Source organism: Delphinus delphis, chromosome 5 (assembly GCF_949987515.2).
Source record: "Delphinus delphis chromosome 5, mDelDel1.2, whole genome shotgun sequence".
Lineage (NCBI taxonomy): Eukaryota > Metazoa > Chordata > Mammalia > Artiodactyla > Delphinidae > Delphinus > Delphinus delphis.
Window position 1 is genome coordinate 30425100 of NC_082687.1, and position 18059 is coordinate 30443158.

Sequence of the window (18059 nt, forward strand, 5' to 3'; positions counted from 1 at the left end):
GATGAATATAAACTTTGTATTTATTTAGAAAAACATGCTCTGTTAGGGAGAAGCACTGTTTCACCCAGTTTTTGTGAAGAAGGGATATTTCCTCCTAGTGAGTGAAATGCTTGTGGAGATTTGCCACTTCCACTTGTTCTGATCCGAAGACTCTTCAAACCACCACCCACCTACTAATTTAGTTTTCCTACTCAATATCGAGAAGGTGTGCCCTGGTTGGGAAAAAATGCAAATTCCAAATGATAAAAATGAATAGTCCTCTTTGCAAATCAACATTCTGGTTCATATACAAGTCTCTTAAATTTTAGTGAGTCAGTCTCTTGAATTTGATCTCTTCTAGGTGCCCTGACAAGAACTTCAGAAGCTAAAAAGCTAAGGGATGACTTCAGCCTAGTCATGCTGCCTGCCAAAGTGGATTCTCTGAGGGTCATGCCATCTTTATCTTACCTCTAACTATGGCAGGAACTTGTATTTACTTATGCCTTCTATCAGTTACTATGCGGGCCACTTAAAAATCATCTTATTTTGTCCTAACAACTCAAGAAGGTATTATTTATTCCACTTTTACAAATGAAAACACACACAAAAAAAACAACTGAGGATCAGAGAGGTTAAGTGACTTGCCTAAGATCACACGGCTAATATTTGATTAAACAGATTTACCCTGGACTGTCTGACTCAAAAGATTTGGCTCTTTCCACTATACCAAATTACCTCCATTTACTGTTAGAAAGCTCTAATAAAAGATCTTCCTTATACAATGCCAAAATAACATCTGCCCTTTGGTTCTAGTTATTTGTACCTCTTATTATACTCCAGTCTCCATCTGTAATTATTTGAGTACACACAGCTTTACTTCTTCTGAATAGATAAGAACAACCTTGAGAAGAGAAACTGCTGTCCTAGTCATCTTCTTGCTCTTCTAACAGCATCTATTAGAGTGTCGCAAACAAAGTATCAAATCTTATTTTCTAAATAACAAAATGAGAGCAATAGACTGTAGAAGGCTAGATGTCAAAACGGAAAGGAAGAATTCATTTAGTATAAGTGAATAAACATACAAACATTTTATTTTAGTGATCAAAAGAACAGGACCAACTCTTGCCAAGGGGAACTAGTTAAAGGGCAGTAGGGCCCAAAGCAAGCAGGATGGAGTTCCGAGCAGGATCAGTCCCTGTGGAGAAGGGGAGTGCAGGGGAGGGAAACCGTAGACTGGACAACGAGGTGGAGAGCGACAGAGGAAGAAGGCTGTCTCTCCAAGGCTGTCCAGGCCTTGGCCCTGACATAACGGAGGCCAGGTATATGGACTAGTTCTAGGACATACTGGTTAGTGGAACTACTACTGGACTAAAAGTTTCCTGTCCAAGTTCAAGAACGAAGACCAAACTGGATCTTTTAATAGAGGGCATAGGTGTCTGTTGCTGCTACACACGTGCTAGAGAAATCAATTATGCTTTTTTTAAAATGTTTTTTTTATTGTGGTAAAAGTCACATAATAGAAAATATACTATTTTAACCATATTTAACTGTAGAGTTCAGTGGCACTAAGTACATTCACGTTGTTGTGCAACTCTCTCCATCATCCATCTCCCGAATTTTTCACCTTCCTCAACTGAAACTCTGTCCCCATTAAACACTAACTCCCCATTCCCCCTCCCCACCCCTGGCATCTACCAGTGTTTTTTCTTTTTTTCTTTTTTGCGGTACACGGGCCTCTCACTGTTGTGGCCTCTCCCGTTGCGGAGCACAGGCTCCGGACGCGCAGGCTCAGTGGCCATGGCTCACGGGCCCAGCCGCTCCATGGCATGTGGGATCTTCCCGGACCGGGGCACGAACCCGTGTCCCCTGCATCGGCAGGCGGACTCTCAACCACTGCGCCACCAGGGAAGCCCTACCAGTGTACTTTCTGACTCCATGAATTTGACTAGACTATTCTAGGTACCTCGTGTAAGTGGAATCAAACAGTGAGAAATTAGTTATTCTTTAGGAGAATTTTATAAAGAGGTTTACTGATTTTATAAAGAGATTTATTCATTTTCAATTATTCATTTTCAGATCAATATAATAGATTGATCTGATGGATTGAATTAGAAAAGAGACAATGGAATCCATTTGCCCTTCTTAGAACTACAGATAAAAAGCTACAAAACTGGGGGACTTCCCTGGTGGTCCAGTGGTTAAGATGCCACTGCAGGGGGCGCAGGTTTGATCCCTGGCATGCAGGAACTAAGATCCTGCAGGTCGCAAGCTGCGGCCAAAAAAACAAAAAACAAAAACAAAAAAAAATCTACAAGACTTGCAATTCTACTGTCGTCCCTGTTTTATTTTCAGGGTGCTCAAGAGAAGACTGCACCCTGAAGTGGCATCCTTACTCTACAGCAGTGGTTCTCAACCAAGGGTGATTCTGCTCCCCACCCCAACCCCAGGGGACACTTGACAGTGTCTGAAGACATTTTTGGTTGTCACCACTAGGGATGGGTGGTACTCCTGGCATCCAGCAGGTTAAGGCCAGAGATGTGCTTAACATCCCCCAATGCACAGGACAGCCTCCCACAAGAAAGAATCATCTGGCCCCAAACATCAACAGTGCCAAGGCTGAGAAATCCTGGTCTACAGGCACCATTCACATCAATCTAAGCCATCACCAAGATGACCTGTTTGCCCAGAATTAAGTTAGTACTTAAAACTAGGATATTAGTTCAACAAAAACAATAATAAAAACAGCGGCTACTATTAGTTTGTGCTTAAATAGCCTAAACGCAAGCTAAGTACTTGCCCTCTATCTCATTTAATTCCTACCAAAATCTTGTGAGGTATTATTATTCCCATTTTGCTGAGATGAAAAGGTTGTAACTAGGCAACAGCCACATGGCAAGCAATAAAGCTCTTACCAACACCACCACATGGCCACTTCCCAAACCAACAGTTATTGTGTACGGTAGAGGTATTTAAAGATAACGTTAATGATAACAGGGTAATGATCTGGGAACAGAGACTCTAGGACCTCAAGACAGGGCATGAAGAGAAGGCAGAAAGCGACAAGCGCTGTCTTCAGGAAAATCTCTAGAGTGGATATCAAGCACCTGCTCTCTCACTTCCAACTCCTTGGCACTTCCTTACCTTAGAAGAAGCAAGGGAGCATTAAAATGGAAGACCCGACACATTTCTTGATTGCTAAACCAACAATAATGAAATATTTGCAGAGGAGTAATGGAGGTAATAGATAAAGATAAGTAAATACAGGTAAATAGATAAGGAAGTCAAAATTCAATGTTACATCTGCAAAGACACTTTTGAGATCATCAGCTGATTCCAGTGCCTTCATGGTACAACGGGAAAACACAGGCCTTAGTGGAAAGGTGACTTGCCTAAGGTCATGCAGTCTTCCCCATAAAAATGACAGCATAGCTCTGTGGGCTGAAAACCAAAGACGATTTCTCCAATATGATAGAAGAGTTTAGCTTAGATTTAGAAAGGACTCATAGGCTCCAACTGTCTCTTTAAAAATTGACATTTTCTTACTTAACTCAGTATCGTTATTACACCCATCAAGATTAACAATACTTCCTTCTAAGACCCAGTTAATTATCAAATTGCCTTGCTTGTATCAAAATGTCTCTTAGGGTTGATTTGCTAAATCAGGATCCAAACAGGGGCCACACACACTTATGACTCTTATGTTTCTTTTCACCTAGAGGAGTTTCCCTCCCTTTGTACCCTCATACCATTGACTTGTTATAGAAACCAGTGTTAGTTGTTTTATAAAATGTCCCACATTCTGGATGTGACTGTTAACTTCCTTGGCCTTGTCATTTAACTTACTCCTTCATCCCTTGTATTTGCTATAAGTGGAAGTAGCTTTAGAGATTCAGGTTTCACTTTTTTGACAAGAAAACTTCATTGGATATTCCTTCACGTTACGTCACATGGGGAGGCTCATGTCTGCCTTATTCCACTTTTCATGATGTTAAGATTGAACAGATCATTCGAATAGTAACAGCCTGAGTTGTTTCATCTAAAACTTTCAACTACTAATAATCATCCCCTGAATCAATTATCTCATAAAGAGCTGTAAGTATTGCTTTCAAATTCTATCACTTTCCAACCAGTAAGAATTTATTAGCTGAAATTCTTCCCTCATCAACTAAGCCCGTTTTGTTACCCTGAACTACAGTTTGGACAGGAAAAGCAAGATAGCTATTTAATTCTTTCCTTTTACTTCCAATTTTAATAGTAAGGAGCTCATGTCTTAGTTACAATAAAGTTTATTTCCAGCTAAATTAGAACCAAAAATATATTTTCACAAAACATTTAAGCAAAAGGGAAAAAAGATCGTGTGAATGACCCAGTTAATATGTAAAGTTATGTAAAGTTATGTATGTAAATATGTAAAGTTAATATGTAAAGAGTTCTCTTGTCCAGGGATATTAAAAACGTCCAAAGGTCTAGGACAACCACAGGACCCTCAGAGGGAAAGGAGTGTCTGGTCAAATTTTGTTCGTTTGGTAAATCAACAGAAAGCCCTGTTCAGACCTTTAGTAACTTTGCGAAAAGATGATCTTTACTCCAAACATGACCTGAAGGCAAATCTCAAATTGAGGTCTGACTCTTAAAAGCTATATTTAAGTGAGTTGACTAAATAGTTAAAATTGCCTGTGAATACAATAAATTAATTGGAATACCAATTGTGATATGAATAAGGAATCTTTTCTCTGATTAAATGAACAGGACAAAATTGCAGGTTGCAATATTAATTTCAGGTGAAAAGTACCTAGAGGGTCATCATATAATGATAAAAAGCACAGTGAGTGGTGGACACATAACCAGAATGAACGGATAAACCACACACACACAAAACATAGGATGCATAAAACAAAAACCATTAAAAATGTATGGAGGAGGGCTTCCCTGGTGGCGCAGTGGTTGAGAGCCCGCCTGCAGATGCAGGGGACACAGGTTCAAGCCCCGGTCCGGGAAGATCCCACATGCCGCGGAGCGGCTGGGCCCGTGAGCCATGGCCGCTGAGCCTGCGCGTCTGGAGCCTGTGCTCTGCAACGGGAGAGGCCACAACAGTGAGAGGCCCGCGTACCGCAAAAAAAAAAAAAAAAGAAAAAAAGTATGGAGGAGATAACATAAATATAATAGTAGTAGATTTTCACCTCCACCAAGCAGTCACAAATGAAGACAACTAAATCTGAAAAAGACAGTTGTGGCAGTCAGTAAACAGAGATGGAAAATTAATTTTTTTTGAAGTGTTCACTTCTAAAGTCTGAAAAAATGTATTGAAAGAGGTAAACACCTTACTGTACTGAGATACAGCAAATGTGGCATCTGCTCCACCACAACAGTCCCTGCAGCTTAGCTGGCCATATTCCTTCATCCTCATCATGCACAAGGGCACTTACTGCAAAGACGCTTAGTCCACAGCCAGGTACCTAAGGGCTGGTAAGAAAAGATCACCTGTTCAAATTCTGCGGAATTTGAACTGAAAGTAAGGAAAAACTTGGGTAGTTTACAGTGGGATAGAATGAAAAGACATGGAAAGTGCTGGGCCATCCTGACGGCAGAGGACCAGAGTGAGGATGCCGAACTGCTGCTCTGAGCTCTCGAGCCATCATGGATCCAGAGCCCCCTGCCAGCTCCAGTCTCCCACCCTGGTCTCCAGTCTGTCCTAGGATAGCTCCAGATGTCCTTGCTACTCTGTTCTCCTTACTGTTCCTCAGAAATCTGTATTGGTTTGTTACAGCTGCCGTAACACAGTAGCACAGACTGGCAGGGGAGGGCGGTGCTTAAACAACAGAAATGTGTTTTCTCACAGTTCCAGAGGTGAGAAGTCTGAGATCAAGGTGTCAGCACGGTTGGTTCCTCCAGAGGGACGGGAGGTAAAGATCTGTTCTAGGCTTTCTTGGCTTGTAAATGGCCGTCTTCTCCCTCTGTATGTGTCCAAACTTCCTCTTCTTGTAAGGACATCAGTCATATTGGATTAAGGCCTACCCTAATGACCTCATTTTACCTTAATTACCTCTTTAGAGACACTATCTCTAAGTACGATCACATTCTAAGGTACTGGGGGTTAGAACCGCAACACATAAATTTGGGGCGGGGGGAGACACGTTGCAGCCCATGACAATATCTTTAAAATAATCTCTCTCTGTTTAAGCTAGTTTCATTGAGTCTCTGTTGCTTGTAACTGAATAACACTTACCAAAACAGCTATATTTTCTGGTCTTATTTTTTTTAATTATTCATGTGTTTCTGTCAAACTTGCCCAAATTTTAAGCTGCAAGAGAGCAATAACATGCTTTAACACTTCCCTGAATTCTGCCTCCACAGACCTACTACCCTACAGACTACGGGCACAGAAAACAAAAAAGGCGCAGAAAAGAATTCTGTAGCAGAGGCTGTGCTACGTGGCCCAGACCCCCCTTCAGGACTGAAGCTTTCACTTTCCTAGCAACCAGGAGTGTCGGCTGCAGACAGTTCGAAGCCAAGTCCAATTCCAAGAACTGCTGCCAGAGCCACCTCACCCAAGGTAATGCCCCCTCCCCTGCAGGTAACCTGCACCCAGTCATTCAGAAGTCCAAGGGCTCAGCCTTCCAGTCTCAGTTCAGGGCATCTTTGAAGGGCCACCCCAGCTCCAGAGCAACCTTTGGGAATGGCTGAGGCCCCTGCTGCAGATGCATTACATCAGCTCTCCCTCTGCCCAATCCTGCTTCCATCCCCCCTCGAGGTGTTGATCCTAAGACCACTCCCCAACAAACTTCTTGCACACAAATCTCTGTCTTAGAGTCTGTTTCCCAGAAAAACTGACTTGCAGTACAGTCTATGGCCAACACTGTAAATGAAGATGAAGACAAAAAAATTTAGAAAAAATTAACCAGGTACTAGGTTAATCTCCTCTTTTTCATTTCTAGCTTCTGAAGAATCCTGCCCATCTTCCATTTCCTTGCTAGCGACAGGGTTCCATTCCTTTCTGTAGCCTCCAACCTGCCCTGGAGGCAGAAGCCTTAGACACCCTGTTCTCCCTGGACAGCAGGGGGCACCTCGAGCCCCAGCTCCTCCCCCTGGGTCCTGTAGCTGCATTTCTCAAGTCTGGTCCCTTCAGCACCTGGCCAGGGTGAGGGCCAAAGGAGAGGAGGGGGCGAAGCCGAGGATCCAGCTAGGAGGAAAAGCTGGTCCTGCCCCTCGCCTCCGGCTGCTCCCCAGCTGGCCTGGCCCTGGGAGCCTGAGTCCAGAAAGCAGGAGGTGCTGACTCTGAGGGCAGAAACATGGGCCCTGTGGGCTGTGTCTTTCTGCTGCCCCTTCTGCTGGGTGAGCCCCTGAGGCTGGGGGTGGAGTGGAGACGAGGAGGCAGAGGTTTTGGGCTCAAGAAGTTACCATATAGAGTAACAGGACACTTCACCCATGGGATGTGACTTCTGAATGGTGTGGCCTGCGAAAGTCCTGAGGGGACCCTCCGTGCCAGGCCCCAAGCAGTCCCGGGCTCATGGATATAGAAGTAAACACAAAGATCCCCACCCTTGGGGGGCTTATAGTCAATGCACATATCAAACATGTAAATTATAAGGCAGGTTAGAAAGCAATAAATACTGTGACCGGAGAGGGGCGTCTAAGGTACAGGGACACTGTCATTTTAAATAGGGTGGTCAAGGAAGGTTTCACTAAGAAGAAGCTATTTGAGCAAAGACTTGAAGGAGATGAGTGATTTAGCTAAGAGGATTGAGGGAAAGAGCATTTCAGGCAGAGGGAAATGGAAGTACAAACGCCAGTCAATGATTTCAGGAATAAGCTTGTTCATTTATTTTTCTGGCCCACAGTGATTTAAAAGCCGGGTAGGCTGAGAGCAGCAAAAAGATAACAGGTAGCAAAAAAGAAAGATATACAAATACTGCAAAATGCTACTTCAGTTCAAGAAAACATGACAAAAGTAAATAGCTTATAAATCTCAAAATCATCTGAAGGCATTAATGTATTTACAACCTCACATGCTTGATACTCCTGATGGCAGCCGTGAATCATCAAGTAGAAGTTAAACCATGTTCCATGTATGCTGCTAAAAAAGTTAGGTAAGTATGTAATTATCAAGATTACCACTACTGGGTAGATACTTATAAAAATTTGGCCTTTAGGGCTTCCCTGGTGGCGCAGTGGTTGAGGGTCCGCCTGCCGATGCAGGGGACGCGGGTTCGTGCCCCGGTCCGGGAGGATCCCCCATGCCGCGGAGCGGCTGGGCCCGTGAGCCATGGCCGCTGGGCCTGCGCGTCCGGAGCCTGTGTTCCGCGACGGGAGAGGCCACAACAGTGAGAGGCCCACGTACCGCAAAAAAAAAAAAAAAAAATTGGCCTTTAACACCAATCTGAGAAATTTAAGTAGGTAGAAAGCCTCTCTATTCAGTGAATCTGGATATAAGAGGTGTTGTTATATATTAATGATAGGCTGTATTTGTTGTAAGGTCTTGCCTATCCTTTTCTTTCCAAAGGAAATCTCTGCAGTCAGGTGAGTGGTCTCCCCTTGGGTCCAAGACTGCTGCGTTTGGAACTGGAAGAGGATGGAGTATGGAGGCTCGGGAGGACTCAGGTCCCAGGAATGGATGGGAGTTTGGAGATGATGAGATGGGGATCAGAAGAACAGCACAACCAGATTCCCATGTTTCTCTCTTTCCTCTTTCTCTAGTGTGTGGACGACCTGTACACTCAAGCCGTATTGTGCGTGGTGAGCACTGGCCTTGGCAGGTCAGCCTGCACTTGGGCGAGTCCCACGTCTGTAGAGGTTCCCTCATCGGTGACAGGTGGATACTGACAGCAGCACACTGCCTACACAGGTGAGTCCTAGCTGGCGCCTAGCACACAGAGAGGTTCTTGATAAATATCTGAATGAACCCATGAATGAACCAACAGACTAAGGAAAGTGCCGAGATGAACAGGCAGAAGGAAACCTAGGTCATCTTGGACTAGGGACGGGGCATACAGGTAGAAAAAAAAATGATGAAAATAGTGACTATATTAGAAACTTTGCTTACTTTTCACCACATCACTTCCTAAACACCAGTCAGGGAATTCTGTCTTCAGCTGCTTTGGGTCACAAACACAATCTCTGAGAGAAGTAAGGTACCATGTGGTGAGTAAGCTGTAGAGAGAGGCACATGTAAAACTGATGTCTCCAGCCAACAGCTAATGAAGACGTGACAGACCCTCCTGAGTCGGGCCTTGAGATGACACTGCAGTCTACCCTGAGTGCTGCCTGGTCAGAGGCACCCAGATCCTGATCCACAGAAACCGTGAAATGTTTGCTGTTCTAAGCCTCTAAGCTTTGTGGTAACTTGTTATGCCACAGGAGATGACATATATACAGAAATCAAAATGACAGGACTTTTCAATAACAAACTGAAAGCTCAAAGAAAAGAGAGGAATAACTTCAAAATGCTGAGAGAATTCCAACTTAGAATTCTGCTTATATTTACAAATGATCAATCAAGTGTGGGATAGAAATAAGACATTTTCAAATATACAAAGCAGAAAAAATATTAACCCTCATGCACATTTTCTCGGGAAGCCATAGGAGAATGTGCTTCACCAAAATAAAGGGTGGGGTGGGGACAGGAAAACACGGGATCCAGAAAAAACAGAATACAACACAGAAGAAAACCCTCAAGAAAATCGTAAAGTACCAAGGTTGGAGTTAGAGGGCAGAGGTCTTAAAAAAGAAAAAAAAAAAGACTTCCCTGGTGGCGCAGTGGTTAAGAATCCGCCTGCCAATGCAGGGCACACGGGTTCGAGCCCTGGTCCAAGAAGATCCCACATGCCGTAGAGCAACTAAGCCTATGCGCCACAACTACTGAGCCTGCGCTCTAGAGCCCGCAAGCCACAACTACTGAGCCCGTGTGCCACAACTACTGAAGCCTACACACCTAGAGCCCGAGCTCTGCAACAAGAGAAGCCACTGCAATAAGAAGCCTGCGCACCGCAACAAAGAGTAGACCCCGGTCACTGCAACTAGAGAAAGCCCGTGCGCAGCAACGAAGACCCAATGCAGCCAAAAAAATTAATTAATTTTAAAAAAAGGATAGTATTGATAAAAAGCCTAACAGGTGTCAACATATTGAGAGATTTACACTTCTGGCAGACAGTTTGGGGAACAAATAATGAGTCAGTGATAGGTACATAGAAAACTAAAAAAAACAAACAAGTGAGACCACATTATTAATTCCAGGAGAAGCAAAAAGTTTTACAAGAAATCGCATTATGGTACTCAATATGGCCTCATAGTGAATAATGTTTTCACAGTCACAAGAACATATATACTAAATACTCATCTAACAGAAAGTTATATTAGATGAGGAGGATGGTGAAAAGGAAGTGCATAGTTGGCAGTAATTGTTGGGTCAATCCTCACCTTCTACAGGAGGAATACAATATTCTAAAACTGAAAGAAAAATATTAATGGCAATATATAGGGTTTCTTGAAAACACTAGGGAAAATGCTAAAAGAAAGAGCTAAGAGTTGAAAGTGATTGCCTTTGGATAGCATGAATTGAGGCCAGTAGGGCAGAGAACTTCTGTTATTTATTTATTTTGTAAATCTGATCAAACTACTGAACATTTAAATTACATATATATGAACTTTGGTGGTTATATTTTGCTTTAATTTTTAAATTTAGAAATAAAGGTCTAGTGCTCACAACTCAAAAGTGAAAATAAAACAATGACTGTTAAGCATATAGGCTATGGCTTAAACCACGGAAAACAGCAGAGGTGAATAAGAGAACCAGGGAAAACATACAGGACAAAACTCTGGCCATAATCATATAAAAGGAGACCACAGAAACAGCAGACAACAAAAGAAAGAGTGATCAGGGAGTGAGGGACGGAGAAAAGAAGACAAACCAACGCTATGCCAAGTTGGAAGCAGCCTGGTTAATTCCAAGTCTGTTACCCTCCTTTCTTACCTAAAGACTTAGTGCTACACACAGGCAGCTTGTTCTGACCCAGCTGTAGCACAAAAGCATGCTCCACTTTTATTCTCCTCTTTCTCTTCCCCTTAGGCGCCGGATTCCTTTCTTATATACTGTGTGGCTGGGATCAACTGACATAGGCCATTCAAATACAGGCGTTAAGTATCATGTGTTCTGAATTGTCATCCATCCCAAACACCACGGTACCACGGCAGACACTGCCTTGTTGAGGCTGTTCTCTAGAGTCACCTACAGTTCTTCCATCCTGCCTATTTGCTTGTCCAGTGTCAAAAAGCAGTGGACAATTCCAGACTCTTGCTGGGTGACTGGATGGGGAAAAGCAGAAGACGAAGGTGAGAATAGGAAGAGAATAGGAAGAGAAAGGGGTTGTTTTATACATCACCTTCTTGTACCCATTCTAGAATATTCGTATTCTAGGCATTTCATTACTACGGCAAATATTTTCAACAAAACCAGACACTATCTAAACGTCTTCAAATAAAATGTTTGCTTATTTATATGTTTATTTACTCTTATATCCTGCCTAGAGTCTAGCTATAGCAGCAAGAAAAGATACTAACAATTTATTTATTTAATTTATTTTTTAATACTAACAATCTGAACACACAATTACCCCTCTGAAACAGAGGTTAACAAGCCTGATGTAAGGTTGGAAAGAGTCTAGTACTTTAAATCTGTTTTTAAAGTGTTGTGTTGTGTCACTCTTTCCCAGGATAAAGTAAAGACAGGAAATGATCTGGGAGCAGAAAAATGAGAAAGGAAAAAGTTTTAGAATACTGTAGAATACTCACGTCTTTACTTAATCAAAATGTATCAGCACTTCTCTTTATTTAGAACATTAGGAATGCCCCACATGGCACATTAGAAAAGCCCCAAACAAATAGAATTTTGAATTATCCATTGTTTTAGATTAACTGTACCAAAAAAAACCTCTTCCATTAGCCAACATGATTGGAAAGTGACTGTGTTCTGCTTTTGGATTCCCATTCAGAGATGTCTGCATATCATGACTGAATGTTGTCCCTGCACCTTTCCAGGCTGCTTTTCCTTTCACTCCTATTTATCTCTACATATTCTGACTACCCTACCATCCTCCAAGAAGCAGAAATACCCATCACTGAACACCAGCATTGAGAAATAATCTACAACCCGGTGGGTTACCTCCTACCACAAACAGAGCCTGTCATCCAGGAAAGCACGCTTTGTGCTGGTGATCTTGAGAAAAGAAAGGATACTTGCCAGGTCAGGGTTTGCTCTTGAAATTATTTTATTTTAACATGAGATCTTAATTTGGATCCAGGTTTGCCCATCTGTAAACAACAGTGAATTGGGAATCAGGAGACAAATGTTCCGACGATAATTCTGTGTTAACCTGGATAAGTCACTTAACCTTTATCTATTAATTTAATCTCTTCAACTACTGATCTAGAGCAATGCTAACCACTGGTGCTTGGATTTTCACAGTCTCATATGTTTTTATAAATATATTAAGAGGTTGACATAGAAGTGCCAATTTTTTAATTTTTTGAAGTAAGAAACATTTCATTGTACACTTAAAAGATGTCATTCCATTGTCTCCTGATCATAAGTGTCTGATGAAAATTCAGCAATCATTTGTGTCTTCCTCCACTGGGTGGGATGTGTTTTGTTCTGGTGGCTTTCAATACACTTTCCTTCATATGTGATTGTTAGAAGTTTGAATGTCATGTCCTAGGTGTGACTGTCTTTGTCTTTATCCTATTTGAGATTCACTGACTTGTTTTTTTAATCTACTCTTTTACCTTTCATCAAAACTTGGGAAATTTTCATTCATAATTTCTTCAACTATTATTCTGCCTTATTTCTCTCTTTTCCCCTTCTGGGTGAAACTGAAAATTTGTAAGTTACAACTTTTGATATTTTCACATAAGTCCCTGATATTTTATTTTTACCTTTTTCTGTTTTCAAATTGGATAGTTTAATCTATATTCAGAATCATTGCTTCTTTCTCCTGCCAACTACATTTTACTGTTAAGTTCATCTAGTGAAATTTTTATTTCAGATATTTTATTTTTTAGTTCTAGAATGACCATTTGGGTTTTACTTCCTCCTTCCCTCCCTCCCGCCTCACTCACACGCATTTTTCTATATCTCTGCAAAAATTTCCTGTCTGTATATTCACTATTTACAAATCAAACAACAATGAGACACAACTTCACACCCAGGAGGATGGCTATAAGCAAGACAGATAATAACAAGAGTTGGCAAGGAATGTGGAGAAATGGGAACATTCACATACCTAGTGAGAATGTAAAATGGTGCAGCCACTCTGGAAAACCTCAAAAGGTTAAGTATGGACTTACCATATGATCCAGGAATTCCACTCCTAAGTACACACCCAAGAGAAATGGAAAATACATCCATATAAAAATTTGTACATGAATATTCATTGCAGCATTATTTATAATAGCCAAAAAGTAAAAACAACCCAACTGACCATCAACCGATGACTAGATAACAAAATGTGGTATGTCAATAAAATGGAATATTATTTAGCCATAAAAAGGAATGGAGTACTTACACATGCTACCGACATAACATGGATGAACCTTGAAAACAGTACGCTAAGTGGAAGAGGCCAGACATAAAAGGTCATATATAGTTTCATTTATACAAAATATCCATAATATGCAAATTCACAGAGGCAGAAAGTAGGTAACTGGTTGGCCTAGGGCTGGAAGGAATGGGAGGAAATGAGGGTGACTGCTAAAGCGTATGGAGCTTTTTTTGGGGGGGTGACAAAAATGGGTTGTGGTAATGGTTGAGCAACACTGTGAATATACTAAAACTGAACTTTAAATGGGTGAATTGTACAGTATGTGAATTATATCTCAATAAAGCTGTTACCAAAATAATAGCAAGATTGAGAGATAGATCACCAACTACTGTCACCACCATTTTATATGAGAGCATTATCTTAACACTAAAAAAGGACCTAAAAATAGAAAACTAAGGACAGTTCATTCAACTGAATGAATTTAGGGAAAAACTCATCCTATTTCTTTCTTTTCAATCAGAGATGAGTAGTTTGAAACTATTGATATATTTAGCTAAGGTCTCTGCCAATTTCAGATTCTATGATTCTAAATTTCCATGTCAGTGGGAAGTCCAGCTGCCCCCGGATTTTTACAGCTCCATGGGCTCCACTGCCCCATTCAAAGGAACCTCCACCCCTGTGACCACGCTCCTCTTCATGGTCCTTCTTCACTAGGCTCATGACCTTTACCTCTTCCTTAGGGTGATTCTGGAGGGCCTCTGTCACGTCATATTGATGGTATATGGATCCAGATAGGATCGTCAAGCTGGGGAACAGGATGTGGTCTTTCTTTTCCTGGGGTCTACACCAACGTGACCTACTACCAAAAATGGATTACGTCCATTATCTCAAGAGCTGAGGCCTTGGATGCCAACAACCTGGACTTATCTGACTTCTTGCTCCCTACTGTACTGCTGTCTCTGGCTCTCCTGGGACCCTCCTGCGCCTTTGGGCCTAACATTTTACTGGGAGAGCAGGCAGTGTAGCTGAAGCTCCTGGCCAAGTACGGGGCTAGGAAGGAATGCGTGGAGAAGAAGCCCCAGGGGCAGAGAACTCACAAGGAGAGTCGCTGGGAACTCTGGATGACTTCATTAAAATAAGAAATGATTTTGTTTTTGAGATTCTTGATTCTGGAAGGAGGTTTCACTGGCTGGAATGTGAACAACTGAGAAATAAGAATGCCGCTTCTGTGCATGGCATTCTTTGTCCCTGACTATGCGTCTTGCAAGGCAGGAGGGATGCCTTCCATGAAGAAGTATTTACAGACACAAATGAAATGGCGACAGAAGCAGGCAACAAAAAAAGTATCTGGGAAAGCAAATGGGAAGGTCCTCAAGAAGGTACATTATGGGTTTACTTCGTGCCCATAGGTTGCATTCTGAGCATCTTATCTGGTCTTTCTCTACTTTCTCTGCACTTTGTGCTTCCCCTCTGTAACAAGTCATCAAATAAGAAATCCATGTATGTAGTTCAGCTCTGAATATTTCTGAAATGTTTACTTTTTGAAATACCTACCACCAAAAATGGAGTAAGGCAATAATCTCAAGAGCTGAGGTTTTGGGTTTCAATAATCTGGACCTATCCAGGTTAATTTTACTTCTTAATAAAGTACTTTAAATGTTTATAAGGAAAAGATTATTTCCCTTGCTTAACTAGTGTGCTTCTTTTTGTTGAACAATCATGTGACCTATACTATTTCCTTTTCTGCCTAGGCTTCCAGGAGCTCAGAGCTAAGTTTTATACATGATTTCAGTCATTATCTTTATCCTATACTCTCTGGTATAATTCTACTCATACTCCTTTTGATTTCAATCATCCTTCATTTCTCATTTGAATGAATTTAAGTTTTGTTGCATCTGTGTCTTTTGGGGTAAGTCAACTTGAAAAACAATGTTTTTGGATAAATAAATACATTTAACAGGAAGTGAGGGTAGGTTTGGAAAGTTAAAGTCCTTGCTAACCCTGAACCTCACCTCTCCTCCAGGCTGCCACTACAGCCTCCCAACTGCTGTTCCCACCTCCTTACCGTCACTCACACCTATGCTCGAGTGCATTTGTTCTCCACAGAATTCAGACTAGTGTTTTAAAATAAAGATTTTTAAAATGCTTTTCTCCTCCTTTCTCCTGTTTACCACACTTCAAAGGCATCTCATTGCTCAAAGAATAAGAACCAAAGTCCTTAACAGGACCTACAAAGCCCTGCTGGATCTGATCCCAGGCTGCCTCGTCAGCCTCATCTGGCCTCACCCCACCTGCTCTCTACACTCCCACTTCCTCAAATGCTCCAGAAGCCCCTTCTCAGCACCAGACTTCTGTATCTGCTATTTCCCCGTCCCTGCTGTCTTTGCGTAGTTAAGTCTTACTGATCTCAGTTCATTCTTCACTTCCTCAAGGAAGCTGTTCCCAGCTCTCCTGACAAGAACAAATCCCCCCAATATACAGTCTTGCACTATGGTGTCCTCCTTGATAGGACTCAACACAGGTGTAATTTAACATTCATTTGTGTAACTGTCTAATTAATGTATGTCTGTCTTACCAAAATGCAATGAGGTCCATGAGAAGAAGAATTTTTGCTTTTGCCAACCACTATATTCCAGTCTTAATAAGTATTTGTTGAATGAGTGAATGAATGAATGAGAAATAAACACACAATCTCTTTGTCTCCCCAACTAAGGACGTTTTGTTTACTGAGGTAGCCCAGAACCTGGCACAATGTCTTACACAAAGTAGGTTTTCAAATACAGTTTAAATAAAAGGATGAAGGAAAGAATGTTTTGGCCCCATTCTCTTTCTTACCTCTCTCCACCTATAAGGCACAAAGGAACAAAGAGTACACAAAGCAGGTAAACTGAAATCTTTCTCAGAGACAATAATTCAAGCTAAGCAAGCTCTGGAATGATACAAAGCAAAGCAAGATGGCAGCTGAGAGAAAAGAAAAAGAGAAAGGAGGGGCAAGAAAGGAAAATGGAGGAGAAAGGACAGACTAAAACCAAGAACTGGAGAAGAACAAATAGGAAGAGAAAACACACAAATGTATGAGTCAGAATGACATGGCAAGGGGCCATAAAGAAGGTCCAGAAAGCCAAAACACTGCTTCCTATCATTCCTCCAGACCCTTAGGAAGCAATTGTTCCACAGCATGGGAACCTGACAAAATTTTCTCCTGAACCAAGAGTTGAAATGTAAACCTTTTGGAGAAACCAGGCCATTCAAGTGGGAAGAAAGGGATAACTATAGAAGAAGACCACATGACCTCACTGACCTGACCACTACTGGCTGGACTTACTAGGGACGACCACCTGACTTAAGAGCTGTCTAGGACTTCCCTGGTGGCGCAGTGGTTGAGAGTCCGCCTGCCGATGCAGGGGACACGGGTTCGTGTCCCGGTCCGGGAGGATCCCACATGCCGTGGAGCGGCTGGGACCGTGAGCCACGGCCGCTGAGCCTGCACGTCCGGAGCCTGTGCTCCACAACGGGAGAGACCACAACAGTGAGAGGCCCACATACCGCAAAAAAAAAAAAAAAAAAAAAAAAAAGAGCTGCCTAGCAGGTAGGGGGGCAGGTTGGCCTAGCATCTTACCCAACAGATGCACTAAATACTGGACAATCCAACAGACCCCTTCTCATGCGAAGTCTGAAAATGGGCCCTACAGTATGTCAGTGTGCAATCAACAATATTAAGTGCCCACCATGTTCCAGGTATGTTCTAGGTACTGAGGATACCGCAACATATACAGTGAACCAAGCCTGCCTTCAAGGAGTTTACATTCCAGTGGGGGAGAGAGACAATAACCAAATGCAAAATACAGTCCTCCCTCAGTAGCCACTGGGGTTTGTTCCAGTACCTCCAGGGGTACCAAAATCTGCAGATGCTCAAGTTCCTTATATAAAATGGCACAGTAAGCTGACCCTCCAAATCTGTAGGTTCCACATTCGTGGATTCAACCAATCCCACAGATGCAAAACTCTGGTTATGGAGTGTCAACTGTAAATATTTATTATAATGCCAAGTACAAGAAAGTCTGATAAAGGAAGATAACACAGAAGCAGCAGATAAGGTATCAGGGTGTGGGACTCCACTTTAGGTCAGGTGGTCAAGGAAGTTTCTCTAAGGAGCTGACATTTACAGAGGCCCGCATGAAGGAGGGAAGCAAAACAAATACCTGAGAAAGAACCTTCCAGGTAGACAGAACAGCAAGTACAAAGGTCCTGAGGTGGGAGGATGAGTTAGCACACAGCTGTGTGTGTGTGAGCTCGAACAGAGGTCACTGCTGAGCGGAGGGCGGGGGACAGGGCTGGCAACTGGGAGCAGAGGGGGAGCAGCGCCCTAGGAGCCGCAGTAAGGGCTCTGAATCACATTCTCGGTGGAATGGGAAGGTATTGAGGGCTGAGAGCAGGGGAATGATCAAAGAATAGAAGAACAGACGATCCCACACCACTGCTCATGGGAGTTTGCAGAGGCTGTGAGGGAGCTAGGATGGTACACAGGGTAGCTGGATGGTAGCAGAACTA

The 18059-nt window shown here is 42.4% G+C and overlaps 2 protein-coding genes and 1 pseudogene across 5 annotated transcripts in view; 2 read left to right on the forward strand and 1 right to left on the reverse strand.

The window, feature by feature from the left end:
• The window catches only part of SH3D19 (SH3 domain containing 19), a 192616-nt gene that overhangs the window by 153589 nt on the left and 20968 nt on the right, over positions 1 to 18059 (reverse strand). The window lies entirely within an intron of this gene.
• On the forward strand, positions 5290 to 11462 carry PRSS48 (serine protease 48). The gene is made up of 2 exons (XM_060011901.1): positions 5290 to 8821; positions 11129 to 11462. The coding sequence occupies exons 1-2, from the start codon at positions 8556 to 8558 to the stop codon at positions 11451 to 11453; spliced, it is 591 nt and encodes a 196-aa protein (XP_059867884.1). The 5' UTR covers positions 5290 to 8555; the 3' UTR covers positions 11454 to 11462.
• LOC132425814 (serine protease 48-like) lies at positions 11987 to 14633 on the forward strand (annotated as a pseudogene).